The 16,850-nt window shown below is 29.9% G+C and overlaps 2 protein-coding genes across 5 annotated transcripts in view; both read left to right on the top strand.

The window, feature by feature from the left end:
* The first annotated feature begins 585 nt into the window (after positions 1-585).
* On the top strand, positions 586-14,629 carry LOC107074220 (uncharacterized). 4 transcript variants are annotated; one of them, XM_089177199.1, is made up of 9 exons: positions 590-1,373; positions 1,940-2,532; positions 2,640-2,778; positions 2,887-2,969; positions 3,054-3,122; positions 3,190-3,742; positions 3,824-4,103; positions 4,173-4,361; positions 4,453-14,629. In XM_089177199.1, exons 1-9 carry the CDS (start codon positions 1,217-1,219, stop codon positions 6,299-6,301), a joined length of 3,912 nt encoding a protein of 1,303 aa, XP_089033325.1. In that variant the 5' UTR covers positions 590-1,216; the 3' UTR covers positions 6,302-14,629. The 4 variants fall into 4 exon arrangements, with proteins under 4 accessions (XP_015190953.1, XP_089033325.1, XP_015190950.1 ...); XM_015335467.2 differs by having other exon boundaries at positions 586-1,373; positions 2,640-2,969; positions 4,218-4,361; XM_015335464.2 differs by having other exon boundaries at positions 592-1,373; positions 2,640-2,969.
* The window catches only part of LOC107074161 (multiple C2 domain and transmembrane region protein), a 23,881-nt gene continuing 21,215 nt past the window's right edge, over positions 14,185-16,850 (top strand). Inside the window, exon 1 of the mRNA XM_015335326.2 lies at positions 14,185-14,629. The gene's annotated coding sequence lies outside the window, so the exon portion shown is untranslated. The remainder of the gene's footprint in view (positions 14,630-16,850) is intronic.

Here is a 16,850-nt window from a genome sequence, read left to right as displayed (position 1 = left end):
GGCTTAGTAGGATGTGTATAAACTTAATTTTTGTTTTAATATTGCAGGTTTTTTTGCCACTTTTTTACAGTTTTTCTTTTGCATTGTGACATTTGTATTTTTATTAATTAAATACAATTTCATGATTAAATTGTAATAAGTTATGAATAATTTTGTATTGATTCACTAGCAAATGAATGTTCGCCTTGATACATATGTTATCTATGATTGGATGATTTGATACTAATTTTAAAATGCATTTAACCTATCAACGTTTTAAGATATATATCTAATTATATCATATCATATCTATAAATGGGCAACTAAGTATACGAATGTATATCGTTGTTTATTGAAAATGAAACAAATTTTGTTCATACGCGCTAATTTTGATGGAATATATATTTAATAAAAAGAAATAATGTTTTTAATCAAATAATTATTATAAAATTATTATAATTTTTAAAATTTTTTAATAATATACAATTCATAAGTATTATTAATATATATTTAAGTTATTTTTTATTTTTAAAATAATATATTCCAATTCATTAAATAGATTATTCAAATTTTTATCGAATTTTATAATATATTGAAATATAAATCTCGTTTATTAATGGAAATATAAAAACATATTCGTGTTAATTTTTAATAAGTTTTATACGATATTTTATGAATCGTGCCGGCCATTGCGCGATCGGTCGTGTTTTGGTCCTAGAAAGATGGCTGACTCTTGTTTTCACGACTCTTTGTATGATATACGGTATTTTGAAATATATTACGAAAGTTAATGTACTGTGCATCGAATAATATCATTTATTTGATATTCCAATTGTGTTACATTTACAGACTGAATTATTTGCTTCTTGTATTCTTTAAGTTTACGTCAATAACGATAGCTTTTAAGCGTGTCGGTATTGCAAGCTTTAATTTTATAGTTTCTAAATGATTTTTAATATCTCATTGTTTGTGTATATAAAGAAAAAGTGAAATTGAAGAGCTTTATCTAATTGAGAAGATGAATAGTGATTTAATAGTTAATGTAATTCTTGGCATTCGATGTTGATACATTAGCAATACTATTTGGTTAGGTTGGTGTGCTAGAAAAGTAACTTATCTATGACACCTGGATGTGTCATATGTATGATGTATTGTGTTCCTTTCGGTGGTTCATATTAAAAGATGCAATGACATTAAATTTTTGAACTATCAAACGAGTTGATGATTCGTCAACAAAATGGCAACAAGTGATTTTGATGTGGAACTCTTTGAGAGAAGACTTCATACATTGAAGGATTCACAGGAGTCTATTCAAAGTCTTTCCACATGGTGTCTTGAAAGACGACAACATCATAAGAAGATTGTTGCTACTTGGCTTCAAGTTTTAAAGAAGGGTGAGTTAAATATTACACATTGAATCTTTTTAAATCATATATAAATATCAAAATTTTTAACATTATGTGTATGCATTTGTATGCTTGATATATCAAAGATATATCCACAGAACAAAATAATGAACTCCGTTTTAAGAATGTTTTCAAATTTTATTAACAAAGCAATTGATTAATAGTTAACTTTTCATATTTAAGATTTCATTAATAATTATAAATTATACTATACTATATAAATATAGTAGCTTATATGTCTTTGTATATTTGATATATTAACCCTTTCAATACAACTGTACAAAACCTTTATGCTTTTACTACATTGATAGTTATATCATGAATAAATTTCTACTGTATAAGTCAGTTATAATGCATTTTACTACTAATTGGATAAAGGATGGAATATTACAATGTAATGCGTTTTAATAGTTTCAGATTTAATAAATTATAAACCAATGTAAAATATTGATTAATGACTATAGTTAACTAGTATTATTGAAAGGGTTAAGAAATGTTACTATTTATAGAAATGTTAATCCTAAATGATTAATAATGTGATTTTTATGCGATAGTAAAAGTAGAGCATCGTCTTACGCTCTTTTACTTGGCTAATGATGTCATTCAATACTCCAAAAGAAAAAACTTTGAATTTGTGGAATCTTGGGGCACTACACTACAACGTGCTACCACAATGGTTAGAGATGAAAAAGTAAAACATCGTATATTGCGGATATTTAAGATTTGGGATCAGAGACAAGTATATGATGAGGAGTTCCTTGCTGATTTATCTGGCTTAATATCAGCTGCCCCAAAGAAAAAAGCAGAACCACAACCTGCTACAGTGCCAGAAGAATTTCAGGCTGCATTATTGATTTCGACTATGAGATCTTGTGCGACTCTAGAACAGGCAACGGATGCTAGATTACGTGATTTAAGAGATAGTAATATAGAGATAGAAAATGCAGAGGAACTTTGTGCATCATTAAAAGATCGAAGAAGTGTTGAAGATGCTGAAAAAGAAGTTGATTTGGCAGTAAGAAATGTTGAAAACTATGTTCGTGCATTGGAGGCTGAAATTGGAGAAAGAACTCAGGTTCTTGAATTACTCGATCACGCAGATCAGTTTTATGAAACTCAAAGGAGTGAAGTTAAAATAGTAACAAATGTAAATACACTTTATCAACAGAAAAATGTTCTGTTTATATTATATAAAATAAAAATACAATTCAACAGGTTTTTTAGTTAGCTATTAATTAATATTTTTACACATAGGCATATCGCAATTTTGGTAGCAGAGTGAAAAACTTAAAAAAGAAATTAGATGAATTATTACCAACATTGGTTTCTCCTATTCCATCACCTGATGTGAATGCTCCATCTCCCAGCCCTGATAGCGACATAGAACTGCCAGGTGATGAAAATCAAACTACAAATCAATCTACGATTATAGAAGTTGCACCTCCATCTATTTATGGTTCATACACTCATGATTATGATCCTGTTCCTGTTCCTGCTCCAGAGTTGACACAGGGACATGAATCTGGAGATTTTACTAATAATTTCTCCTCGTTTATAGGAGGGAATGTAGATTTTGGTAATATGGTGAGATACACAGTTTTGTGTTATGATTATAACAATTATGTCATGTATGTACAAATGACTATATATGTTATATATTTTTTTCAGAGACATTTGTTTAACGAAAGATCTACAACACCTACTATGATGACACAACAATATAATGATTCCTTAGAGGTAAGTAATAATTTATGGTTGATACATAAAATATTTATCTGTATTTAAATTTGTTTAATTCTACTAGCCAAAGCAAATAGAAGTGATTGATATGAGGCCCACCAAAAGTGAAAACAATGAAGATTTCAATATATCTAGTTTTTTGAAAACTGTCCTTCCTTCATCAGAAGGAACACAAGATCCTGGTGGTATACCTGGTTTAGGTTTAGATATTTCTGATCCTCAAGTGGAATCTCCGCAACGTCCTAATTACAGGCATTCACCAGCATTAGGACAGCTTCCAGTGACTCCTGTACTCTCACGAATGATGAGTGCTCAGGGTTCATCTCTCGGCACTTTGAATAATTGTCCAATGAACCACAGTACTCCTATTTCCGTTCGTAACCTACCTACCGAATCACATACTCCTTCTCCATACTCCAGTCAAAATAGTCAAAGTAATATCACTGTGCCATTTGATGGCTCTACTAATGCAAATGTTGTAAATCCTTTACCTCCCCCACCTCTCCCGCCACCTATTTTTCTTGATGACGAAAACTGCTACAATAAACTGCCGCCTAAATTTCCTACATGGACTCCCTCAACTGAAATTAAAGAACCAGCAAAGTGGGAAGAAAAGGGTATGAACTATTTAAAAGAAAAACAGAAATAATCCTTTTTTTATCCTGGTAATTAGAATTACTATAAAGAATACAGTATAGTCTGTTATATATCTCCAGGTAAAAATAGTATGAATCCATCTTGGCCTGGTGAAAATGATGAAAAAAATAAGACTCCATGGATAGATGGTGCTAATGACAGATGGGAGTCTAGTAATGACTCTGTTTGGCCTAACAATATAAGAGGAAAAAGTGAAATACTTTCTGAAACTCCAGAATCACCACCGATGTACGAAAAAGCTGGGTTTAATGATCCTGTAGAGTATAATGATGCGCAACCTCAAGAGCCTCTTCTTAGTAGTGCTGGAGATGTAGATCATAGGTAATGTATGAATTATTTTTATTATTTTATGAAATCATGGAAATATCTTTTATCACTGTATGTATGTAGGGTGATACCAATACCATTAACATCTGAGAACCAATTACCATACAGCTTAATAAAGGCAGCAGATGTCGATCATCGTAATTTGATAAGTCTCACAGGCAGTCCTGCAAATCATACTACCATCAATGATACGGCGTTAAATGTATTACCAAATAACAATGCTTTATGGTCTACAAGTGACCAGGATTATCGGTGAGACTTTATTATATAATTATTATATTTGTTTTTAAGAAATTTTTACGAGTCTACACATATAATATATTTTATATTTTGTTATAATTAGGCAACACATGCAACCTGGCGATATCGTGGAAAGCGTTGATATGGAAATGTCGGACGACGAAGTAGATAGTAAACCGAAAGGGAGAATATTGGTAGATGTCAGATCTCAAGATCGCGATATGAGGGTATTGAATCCAGTACAATCCGGACAGACTCAACATTTAGATATGGACATGCGTATGATTCCATTACCTTCTACCCAAATGTCAGTACCTCGAGGTCAAATATTACAAGACGTTCACGTTATTCATCCTGGACCACCTCCACCACCGCCACCACCGCAGTTTCATCAACCTCCAAATAATTTTCATCAAACTCAAGCAGATTTTCATCATAATGCGCCAGTTGACTTTCATCCAAATCAGCCAAACTTCCATCAAAATCGACCGCCACCACCGAACTTCCTTAAAAATCAGCAAGAATTTCTTCCAGGGCAACAAACTTTTCACGAGGTTCATCAACAGAATCAGCAAGATTTTGAATATCATGATAATCAGCATAACATTAGATCTAATCAAGATTTTCACGGGGAAGCGCAATTGCGAAATAGGTATCAGGCATCGGACCATCAACATCGCGATACGTCAACTTTTCATAGAAATGAAAGGAATGTCCGTGGTGGTCGGGGATTTCCAAGAAATCGACAAAATAGATATTCTGATGACCATAATCATAAGCAACGTACTCCTACAGGTATCCGAAAGTCGAGATCACAGGAACAACAGCAGCAACAACAACAACCACAACAGCAACAATCACAACAACCACAGCAGCAACAACCACAACAACCACAGCAGCAACAACAACCACAACAACAACGCTTGCCACCAGACATTATTCCAAATAGTCGTCCTCTGTTATTACAACCACCTGAAACGGTCCTTATTCTTGATGACGAAGGCAAGCCCATAGCTATGCCTGAATTCGAACAAGGTGAGCCATCAGCAAACATACAAACTATTCAGAATTCATCGCAAGAGAAAGTCTCTTCATCGCAAGAGAAAATCTGTTCGTTGTTAATCGAGGATCACAAAACGCAACAAGACGTATCGAGTTCTCGAAATTCCGAACATGGTTCTTCTGGTTATGCTGCTACATTAGATAACACATCGACAAATGATGAGTTGATCAAAGGTGATTCTGACAATAATCAGGAAAAGTCACCTCAAGAATCATCAATTTCAGAAGAAACGAAGAATCCTCGCGACGAGAAGTACACATCCGTGTCGGAATATGTAGAACACGTGAATTCAGAATCTAGTCTGACGGAGAAACGAATTGGTGATAAAAACTCCTCGTTAGAAAATCAAGCTCAGGAAGATTTTACGGACACACCACAGCTATCAGAACAGTTAGAGGTTTTGATGGAATCTAAAGTGGCACCATCGAATGATTTAAAGAGACTGCCAACAAATGGTGATTTTGACGAGAAACAGGATGATGTGATCAGCTGCAAGAGAATTATTTTATCAAACGGTCCGCAACAAGCGGCTATTGCGGATGCAGGTTCAAATGATTCCGGATCGTGTAGTACATCGACGGACATTCATCCCACTACGGGATATGAGTATGATGTGCATAGTAGCAGTCCAAACTTTCGACCTCGAGTTGCAGGTCCAGCGATTTTCTCACCTTGGAGAAATGGTCCTCCTCGTAGTAGGAGTGGTTTCCGAGGTGGTCCTAGAGCTCCTTGGATGGACAGAGGTCCACGTGGACCATCCTCTGGGAATTTTGTTCCAAGAGGACCGAAAAGGGGTGGACAATTTCGGGGAGGTGGTTTTCGTAGTAGGGGGAGAAGTGGGAACTGGTTAATAGATAACAGAGAAGAATCTTATTATAGAAATCATTAAAATTTTATCAACGAGATGGAACAGCATCATACTGTCGGCACTTTTATGATATTATGTATACTTATACATATATACATACATACATAAATATATTCACATGTGTCGGTAATTATTTAATGGATTTAGTCAAAAAATTGATTATGATTTACTCTAAATTATAATTATTTGTAAAATAAATCAAAGAATAAATTTAAAAAATATTTTGAAATAATTCACTATCGTAATTATCAGCACATGTTTGCATATATGTGTAAGTATGTGTGTATGGATATCTATATGTATTATCAATAATCACATTGGAATATATCTATTATTCCTATATCTTGCAAACAGAAGCAACAAAAGTGATATGTGCGATGATGTAGATGTCTTTTCTTAATTATAAATGTGATTAAATTTACTCATATATATATATACATATAAGTAATATGTGTATATTATTGAATTTAATTACATTTACAATCTGGATATATATATATATAAAAACAAGAATAACGTATATATATATATAAGTATGTGTGTGTATGCGGTGTGTGCGCGCGTGTCTGTCTGTTTTTATGTAGATACGTATAATTTCTACATACACCGTACATACATTTTGTTAAAATTTAGCGACATCATCGCAGGCAGCTCTTGTATAATTTGTACAGGTAGCGATTATGGCAAATATGGTTGTCACAAAATTTATTTTTTCGACTGCCGTACTTTGTTGGCCTCATGATGATGGAACATGTATATTATACAAATATTATACTATAAGGAAAATCTATGTTTTACGAATGTCTTTAAATTCTTTGAACTAAGAGATATCGCGAACGTTGACTCGTAGAAGCTACTAAATAATTTAGTAAAATGTTTAGTTACTATTTTATCCTTTATTCTCCTTTCTGTCTTATTTTTCTTTTTATATTTTTTTTTTTGTATTGAGATGAATTTTCTATATAAAGAATTAAGTATAAACATGCAACAAATATAGTGCAATTGATTAAATTTATTTTTTATTGTTAAAATACGCTTTACGAGTCATCGTAATTTCATAATATTAACGCCTATATATATTGTGAAATGATTGCCTTTTTCTTTTTTTTTCTTGCCTGTTCACTTTCCTTGCTGGCTCCGTCGAGATCTTATTATAAAAAAAGCAGGCGTGTTAACAAAATCTCAAGAAACAAAAAAAAAATAGACAACAAAATGAATGTATTAATAAAATCCAATGTTTATGTTGTGGTTCACTTGGTACATTTTTCCTTATATTTTCCGAAGTTTTGTCGAATAGATAAATGTGTGTTGTCGATAAATTAATTGTACGCGATGATTAAAGATGATCAAATAATAATTACAAAGCATGTTGAGAAAAAAACGTTACTTGGTGATCCATCGATGACCACAACAGTGATAAAAAAAGCGTAATTCTATCGATTTAAAAAGAAAAAGAAAGAAAAAAAGAAAAGGAAATACAATTAATTTTCTCCTAATAATTATCCTAGCTCGTTACTCGCTTTTGTTCTTTTTTGAATCTATATATATATCTATATATATAATATATGTATATATATACATATATTAAATTTTATTTATCATAAAGAAATACAAATAGAAAAGTTTAAAAACGAGCAAATTCACTTGTTTGATTTGCCGAGCTCTATATTAGTTTTATGAATTTCTTTTTAAACATTTTAATTTTTTATTATTATAATAAACACTTTATTTCTAAAATATTACGATATACAAAAAATGAACAAAGAAAGAAAGAAAAGAAAAAAAAAGACAAGGTGTTTTTATCGTAACATATAAAACTATATGCTACGAAGTGTTTGTGCCTAAGGTTCACTTATATTTTTATGTTGTTCCGTCGAACACAGACGGAAGAAAGAAAGAGAAATATATAATAGTAAGAAAAAAAAATAAAAGAACATACAAGAATTAAAATATTAAAGATAATGATGATATAAAAACGAAATATAAATAATAATAAAAATAATAATAATAATAATAATATTTGACGTCCGTCCCACGGGGAAAAAATCTTTTTATTACTTTTTATGATAATCCTAGCTCGGTTTCCCGTAACGAGCACGAGCGAGTAGCATTCGGAGAGAATCGATTGGTTAAAATAAAATAACTTCCGTCATTCTCGACACAATATTTATTTATCATTAAATATACATAATTTCATTTCTTTTTCTCGTTTAAAATACAAAGAAAAAACATCATTTTTCTGATTATATCAACAAATCGTCATTTCATAAAAAAAAAGTTTTATTTAATTTTTATTTTTATATATATGTATATATGAATATATTTATTTATTTTTTTTTTTTTTTTTACAAGGAAGAATCATTTCTCATTGATTAACAAAATAGATTGTAGTTCCTTTTGAATTTTATCATTTTATTATTTTACTTATTTTATTTTATTCATTTGCCATTTAATACCGTGTTTAATAATAATAATAATAATAATAATAATAATAATAATAATAATAATAATAATAATGAGAAGACGTTCCGGTATTGGAGTAATCTGTGATATACGTGTTAATGAATAATATTAGTGAAAAAGAAAATTAAGAAAAAAGGGAGAGGGAATGAGAAAAAGGGAGCGAAATAGATCGTGTTGTTTTCTTTTATTTTTTTTTCCTTTTCTTTCTTTCATACTTTCTCTCTCTCTCTCTCTCTCTCTCTCTACCTTTCTTTTTTTCTTCATTTCATCGTTTCTCTTTTTCTATCCTCACCGAAAAAAAGAAAAGAAATATCCCCTTTCGAATTTAACGTGTATTCGTGAAAGCTTGGGTTGTAAAAATTTTGCAAGCACATGACATACATACAGGCATGCACACACGTGTTTATGTGTATATAGATATACATATATACATATATATACATATATACATATATATACATATATACATATATATATATATATATATATATATATATATATATATATATATATATATCGTTATCATGAGTGATTGGTTACATTATGTAACGTAAAGAGTGGTTGCGTTTCGCTAACAAATGCGTTTGTTTCAGGTTCGACAAATTGTAAATTATAAAATTAATTATGTATATGATAAGAACTTTAATGTACAGTATGCGTACATTTCTACATAGGTAATATATATTATATATATATATAATAATAATAATAACAATAATTATAATAATAATAATAAAATATTATATGGCAGTGCGACATACGAACATGAATACACACACACACACGTATGTATATTATACATGTAACTATATTCAAAATACATATGTATATATGCGCGCGTGCGCGTTAAAAGAAAACTTACATTAGAACTGAGTATATAAACACGTACATATACAAACGCATACTCGTAGAAAGAGAAACACTGATACATATACTCACGTATATAAGGGAAACGTGTTAAGATTAATTTTAGATATATTATGCAGAAGCGTACTATACATGCATACCATGAGTTCTTTTATCGTGCGCTACTAAGCGCGATAATACGAAGCAGCTTCTCGCTTGTTAATGTAAATCGATATTTCTCTTTTCCTTGTACATATACATACAAAAGTCATTTTTCTCCTATTCTTGTCCCTTATTCTTCTTTTTTTTCCTTCTTCATCTTCCTTTTCTCTTTCTATCTCTCTATCTCTCTCTCTCTCTCTCTCTTCCATTCCCATTAACAGGTTGTCTGATTTCGTTAATCTCTGGTGGGTTGTGTTGTTGTTTGTATTTACGTAATAATACGTAAATACAAGCGTAAGAAAAGAAATGATTCTTATCGATAAAATTGAAAGTGATTTTGTGTCGTTGCAAAAATGACGTGCGTCTTAATAGACTGCGACGTGTGCATATGACACGGTCATTGTCATTCTGTAAATTGCTCGTAAAAGTAAATGAAAAAAAGATTGAAGGGAAGAAATATAATACATTTTAAATTTATAATAATAATAATAATAATAATAATAAAAACGAAAGGTCATAGCAAGAAAATCGTGTTATTTCCATTTTCGTAAATTTTGTTCTTTTAAAAATCTTTAGATTATTTACATTTTTTAATTATTTAGGATAAATGGTAGAGTTATCGATCATTTTTTTAAAAGCACTTTATATATAATACAAAAATATATAAAGTTTTATTTAAAAATAAGAGAATATATATAAGTTTTTGTTATTTAACGTATACCAATGTAAGTTAGATTTATTTGACATTCGATCTCAACTCGGATTTTTTTATTTTATTATAATACCTATAACAAATCTGATACTAAGTTAAATAGATTTTGTGGAACGTTGGAAAATATATACGCCTATATCTTTGCGTTATAAAATAAAAAGACTGTAAAACCTATGTTCTACCCTGAATAATAACTCTACCGTTTACCTCAAACAAGAAGAAAAAATAAAAAATAAGATTAATAGATAAAACTGAAAAACTTTAGTTAGAACATTATTTACGCATAATAAAAGAACAAATAAACAAAAAAAAAATAAAGCGAAATGATTGAATATGATAATAAAATAAAATGATATGCTTCATATTAACGAGGTCGTTGTTTCTTCTGTAATAATTCCGTAGTCCGATAATTATAATTATTATTATCATCATTATCATCATTATTATTATTGCTAATCATATATACAATCTTATAATGATTTTACTCTTGCTTTCTTAGAAGGCATGGTAAAACATTCTCATGATATTTTATGCGAAATAACACGCTCCATTAATTACTTAATCGCGAAAGCGACTACGCCATTTTAATAATAAGAAAGCAAGTGATCTCTTCTTAACAAGAACCTTTCAAAGAAAAATTTATCTCAAAGAAAATTAAACTGTATCCCTTTTTATAATAACCGACCATTCGTATATAGATAGACAGACTTATTGTTAGAAGAATTTTTTTCTCTTTTTTTTATATCTATATCTATATCTATATCTATATCTATATCTATATCTATATCTATATATATATACATCTCCTCTTAATTTTTACGAGCATTTTACAACATTCTCGACACAATATTTATTATCTCGTTTGATTTTAATTCACTAGTTGTAACAACAAATATTCTTTGATCTTTTTTCTTTATTTAACCATAAGAAAAAGTAACCGAGATTATTATTATTTTTCCCGAACCTTAAGATCGATGGAATTAGAGGAAATTGAAGGTGAGAGATAGAGAGTATCGAATTAAGGGAATAAATGGACAGTAATGAAGAAAAAAGAGAAAGAGAGAGAAAGTTAATGGATTCGAATGTTATGGGAAAATATTTTCTTCCACGTTAGTAACAGTATCACTAAGTGATCGGTTAAATGAGATCTCGAGATTAGAGTAGATTCGATTATTTAGCGAGAAATACGCTCGATAATACGTTAGACGAGAGTTAATGTATTTGTAAGATCATTTTATTGTGATTTAACGTTACAAGATTTTATACGAAATCGTATAAAACGATCGTGCATACTGTGTATGCTGAACATTTTGTACATTGCCTAATAAAAAGGATATATCATCTTTTATATTATAATTGCTTATTTTTATTAATTTGTATAGATAAAAATATCCTAATAGAAATGAATGAGATTGTATCGTTAATAATATAATATGTTTATATAATAATGTAATTATAATAATAATGTGATACTTTTGTAATTAATATATTCAAATTAATACATTTATTTTTTTTTTCTGTAAAAAGTAATCTCTTTGGAAAGTAACAGGTAATCTCTATGAATATGTATTATATTTATATATGCTGAAATGAATTATGACAATATTTTTTATCCTTATATATATTCATATAATGTTATTATAGTAATATAATATTTTTATAATTAATATATTCAAAGTAATATATTTATTTTTTTATCTTTAACAGGTAATCTCTTTATGGGACGTGACACGCAATTATACACATGAAATATATGAAATTACCCACACGTGTGTATGGTCCAGCTTAAAAAGGGTGTCGGCGTCTAACTGGCGACACGCGAGCTTCCATATGTTTATATATATACTTATACACATATGTACGTATACATACATATATAATTATATGTAGAATATATACATAAAATAGAGGTAAAAGCGTTATGTTTTACTACTAGTCGATAATACTTGTATTCACTTTTACCTGATTAACCTAAGTTCAATGAATATTTCAAGCGTCTTTGAATAAACGCTATGGCCTATTTCACGGTTCAAAATGAATGGCCGACTATAGTTTTTCATTTTTTGTAACACACTTAATCCTTTTAATTTTAAACATTCGGTAGAAATCTTCTTAACGGTATATATATGTACTTGTAATGCAATATTTAAGACATAATACAATTGTTTTTATATAATTGAAATATTTTATTTTCTTTCAAATTTTCAAAGAAACATTTTTAAATTTGCAAGATATATTTACGAAAAATAAAAATATATTTTTTTTTGTACGATTATCAACGTAATGTTTAATTTATTAATAAGACGAAAATTATAAAACAATTGATCGAGATTGATTTGACTTTTTTACTGTATATTGTAAAAGTAAAAGAATCGCATCCATGATATAAATTTATTTATTATCATTTTAATAATAATTACTTTTTGTTGATTATTGAGGTAGTATAATTAAAAGTATGTTTAATTACTTTAAAAATCAATATAAATATATATAATTGTTTTATTGCAGATGGCAGCACATATTACCAACAATTATTCATTCATCTTTAATTTATAGTTTTTAAATATGATTTCTAATATAGATTTCAACGTGGGTACCCTCCTATCGTAAGGAACGAAGTTTTGCTGATGATCCGAGGGTAAAGGTCATCAAGCGACTTTTTCAAATAAGTTTTCTTTTCTTCTCTCTTTTGGTTCGTTCGAGTGGTCAAACCCAGTTTATGATAGAAGCAACGTAGAAATTCTATTGTAAGAAGAATGACATAATACCATAGAAGGTCCTTTGAAGACATCTTTACGGTACGCATTCATGCACATTAATGTGCGCGTCCGTTAACTTTCCAATAAGATGTTACGATAATAGCTATATATTAATGTACACAAATATATATACACATATACATAAACAGTATTATAAATACTGAACTATCTCAAGTGTTTGCTATTTCAGTCTTCTTGTACTTATCACTTTGCACGTAAGAAAATTAAACTATTTTCATAAATAACTGAATAAAATCATATGAATAGGTAAAAGAAGAATTGTTAGTCATCGTTCGACCTATCAGCTCGATTGTGTCTTCGAGGTCAAGCGACTTTTTATCGAATTTCCCGAAGGACGAGGATGCCTTGTGTGTGGGCTCATGAAAATTCAGACATTGTCGAGACGATGTCCAAAGTCATTGAGAAAAAAGTTTCGTATGCATGAAATCTTACTCCACTGTTGTTTATTTTTCGACATATGTAAAGAAGAATCACAAAAATTAACAAAATCAATTTCCTGTTGCGATTTCATGTATACTTAATCCTCTTCGCTCATTAGAAACGATTATGTAGTAGTAAAGAAATAGTAGTAGTAGTAATAGTAAGACTACTGAAGTTCATCAGTAGTAGTAGTAGTAGTAGTAATAGTAGTAGTAGTAGTAGTAGGAAGTTTAGTAACGAGAGACGGTAGGAGATGCATACTGTGTGTATATATGTATGTGTATGTATGTAGAAGTAATGTTTGCACGTCGATGCTTTCATTCGCCGTCGTTCGGTCGATAGAGCCTTCTCTCTCTCTCTCTCTTGCTGGGGTCCACTCGACAGTGTTCGTTCTTTCTCGGATTGTTTCGGTACGTAAGAGCACTGTGCCTTGGAGTGGGGGAACCGATTGCGAGAGGGTGGTGGTTGCGTGGTTCACCACTTTGCAATCAGTCGTCTTTCGAACGTCGGAGAGATAAGATATTAATCGAAGTTTTTTTGCGCGCGGATCTCGCGTTTTTCTCTCTCCCTTTTTTCACTTTGCACACCCTTCCTTATTACTTTTTTTTTTTAATCTTTATTATATGTAATATCTCTATTTTTCCTCGTTAATTTTTTATTATTTGTTCCTTTTACCATCTTCCGCTTGGACTTTACCTAACTTATTTTTCTCTTTCTTTCCCTTTTTTTCTCTATCTCTTTCTCTCTTTTCTTCTTTTTTTCCCTTCATCTTTAAGCTGGACACATTGAAAGGGGTACACATTGCGGATTACAAAAAGCGTGTAAAAAAGCTCGATGACGTTGTCACGCGATTTGGTCGGTCCTTGAACATCGATTGTCCCCACAATCGGAAAAAGTGCATACGGTAGAAGAGTGCAAGGAAAAGTGCATCGAGGGAAAGATTGAGGGCTAGAGCTAATTACGAGGGTACATAAATCTGCGAAGAAAACGACATATTTTTAGTCAAGTTCAACGATACTTATTCTTTCCTTGTTTCTATTTTTATTTTTATATATATATTTTTTAATTGATAGAATAGGGGCGGGTAGCATGTATATTGGATTCTATAGGTAAAATTTGAGCTTTGCTTTTTCATCTCCAAAATTCGTTACAACGAAAATGATCTTTCGTTTGAAATAACCAACAACAATTTTTCTTTACATTGTAATACTCGGTAATCTTGAGAAAAATCTCATTCGTCGTTCAACGTGGGTCCAAGATAATGGCTGTTTAAAATATTTGGAAAAATGCCATGAAAAAGCGACTCACTCTGCGTCTAGACTTACCCCATTCAACAAGCATTAATACTAAACCTACCACGCGTGGTCAAATGATCGTGTTCTATAATTTAAAAAAAAAAATGCATACATAATGTATTATAAATTATTTTTTTTATAAATAAAAGAACATAATATATTGTACAGTATACAATTAATTAAAATCTCATTTTTTATTAAAATAATATGTATTTTTTAAAGTAATCATTTGACCATTCATAGTAGGAATAGGCATACATGAAATGTTGGTAGGTTTAGTTCTTATTGCACCAAGAATCACGTTACTTGATATCAAGTACCTTATATTTTTCCAATTGAAAATAATATTATAATATTTCGAATGTCGAATGAATGTCATTTATCAAGAAAATATTATAATCTATTTTTAAAATTAAATTTTTTGTTTTTTACATTAGTTGCAGGCCAAAGGTCAATGATAAGTGACCGTAAAAAAATATATGGTACGATAAACTAAGCAAAACGTTTCTTTCTTTCATCGTATTTCATGTTGACAATTTATCCGGAATAATATGTATATTGACCGAATGAATTATCGAATTTTTCGATATAGTATGTATAAGTTCGTGAGATAAAAAATGTAGCTCTCACTGATGAGAGAATCGTGATGTGATTAGGAGAATCGTTTACGTTGATCGATAGGGTGGATACGTTACAGATTTAACTGATGGGGTTAATTTTATTCCTCCCTGAATTATTACATAAACAAACCACAATTTTTCTCATATTCCTGTTGACATTTGATCGTGCTTAATTAAAAACTAGGTTCATTATGTAAAAAGAAAAACTAGAATGATGCAGTATATATACAATGTACTGTTACATATATATATATATGTCTATACATTTGTTTGCATTTCAGTAATTAAAATGAAAACTTTTGCTTCAGAAAATCGAGCTCGCAGAGGGTAGATTATAGAACGGATGCGGGCGTCATGTTATCCTAGTATTGATATCAACTAGGTCGTACGTTTGTTTCTGTATTTAGCTTGATTGTTACCTTGTTTCATTCTTCTTGCCAAAATATAGCAACAGATGTCTATTTCGAATAACAAATGGGATGATTTTATTATATAATTGCAATTTATTTGTTCGATTTGATTTATCGAAGATTATTTTTTTTTTTTTGACGTATTCATTTATAGTAAATATATTTTTCACTTGACTCTTTCATATTTTTTTCTTGGAAATTTTCTTGGAAACGATTACAATCTTTAGAATAATAAATGTTACAGAGTCGATAATAATTATGTATGTATATATGTATATATATGTTTGTAAAAGCATAAAATAGCAACATTGAAAGTCAATAAGAGAGGCGTGACTTACAAGATATTCTCTTTTTTTATTTGGGATGTTATTTTATTCTAGGCTTTTATTTTTTGTTAAGTGATCGATAAAACGATTGACGTATTTAATTTGCGAACAGAACAATGGCAAAGTTCCCTTGGCGTGTCCATTGTGTGGCTGAACAAATTACTCGGTAGGATGGTAATTAATTAATTGAAAATTGCAAATAGTATGGTAATTTTAATTATTCTATCGAAAATTTTCATAGGATTAAATATAAATTACATTTAAAATAATAAACGTTTGGGATCAATGATATACGATGTGAAAATTCATCGATTTTTTGTTTGATATATTTGTTCTAACTCTCGCAGGAATATTCGTTATATCTGTAAAAAATACTTTATTTTATCGTATAAATATTACACGTAATTATCTATTAGAATTGACTATCATGATTGCAATAGATCATTTTTAAGTAGGTGTATAATTCATTAATTAGTAAGAACATTTGATTTTTAGCGCATGAAATAAGTTTAAATATATACAGTTAGTTAATGAAT

This window comes from Polistes dominula, unplaced genomic scaffold (genome assembly GCF_049000335.1).
Source record: "Polistes dominula isolate Pdom_NZ unplaced genomic scaffold, Pdom_raw_medaka contig_20, whole genome shotgun sequence".
Taxonomy (NCBI): Eukaryota; Metazoa; Arthropoda; class Insecta; order Hymenoptera; family Vespidae; genus Polistes; species Polistes dominula.
The sequence above is the reverse complement of the archived record's forward strand: the minus strand, read 5'-3'. Positions and strand labels throughout refer to the sequence as shown.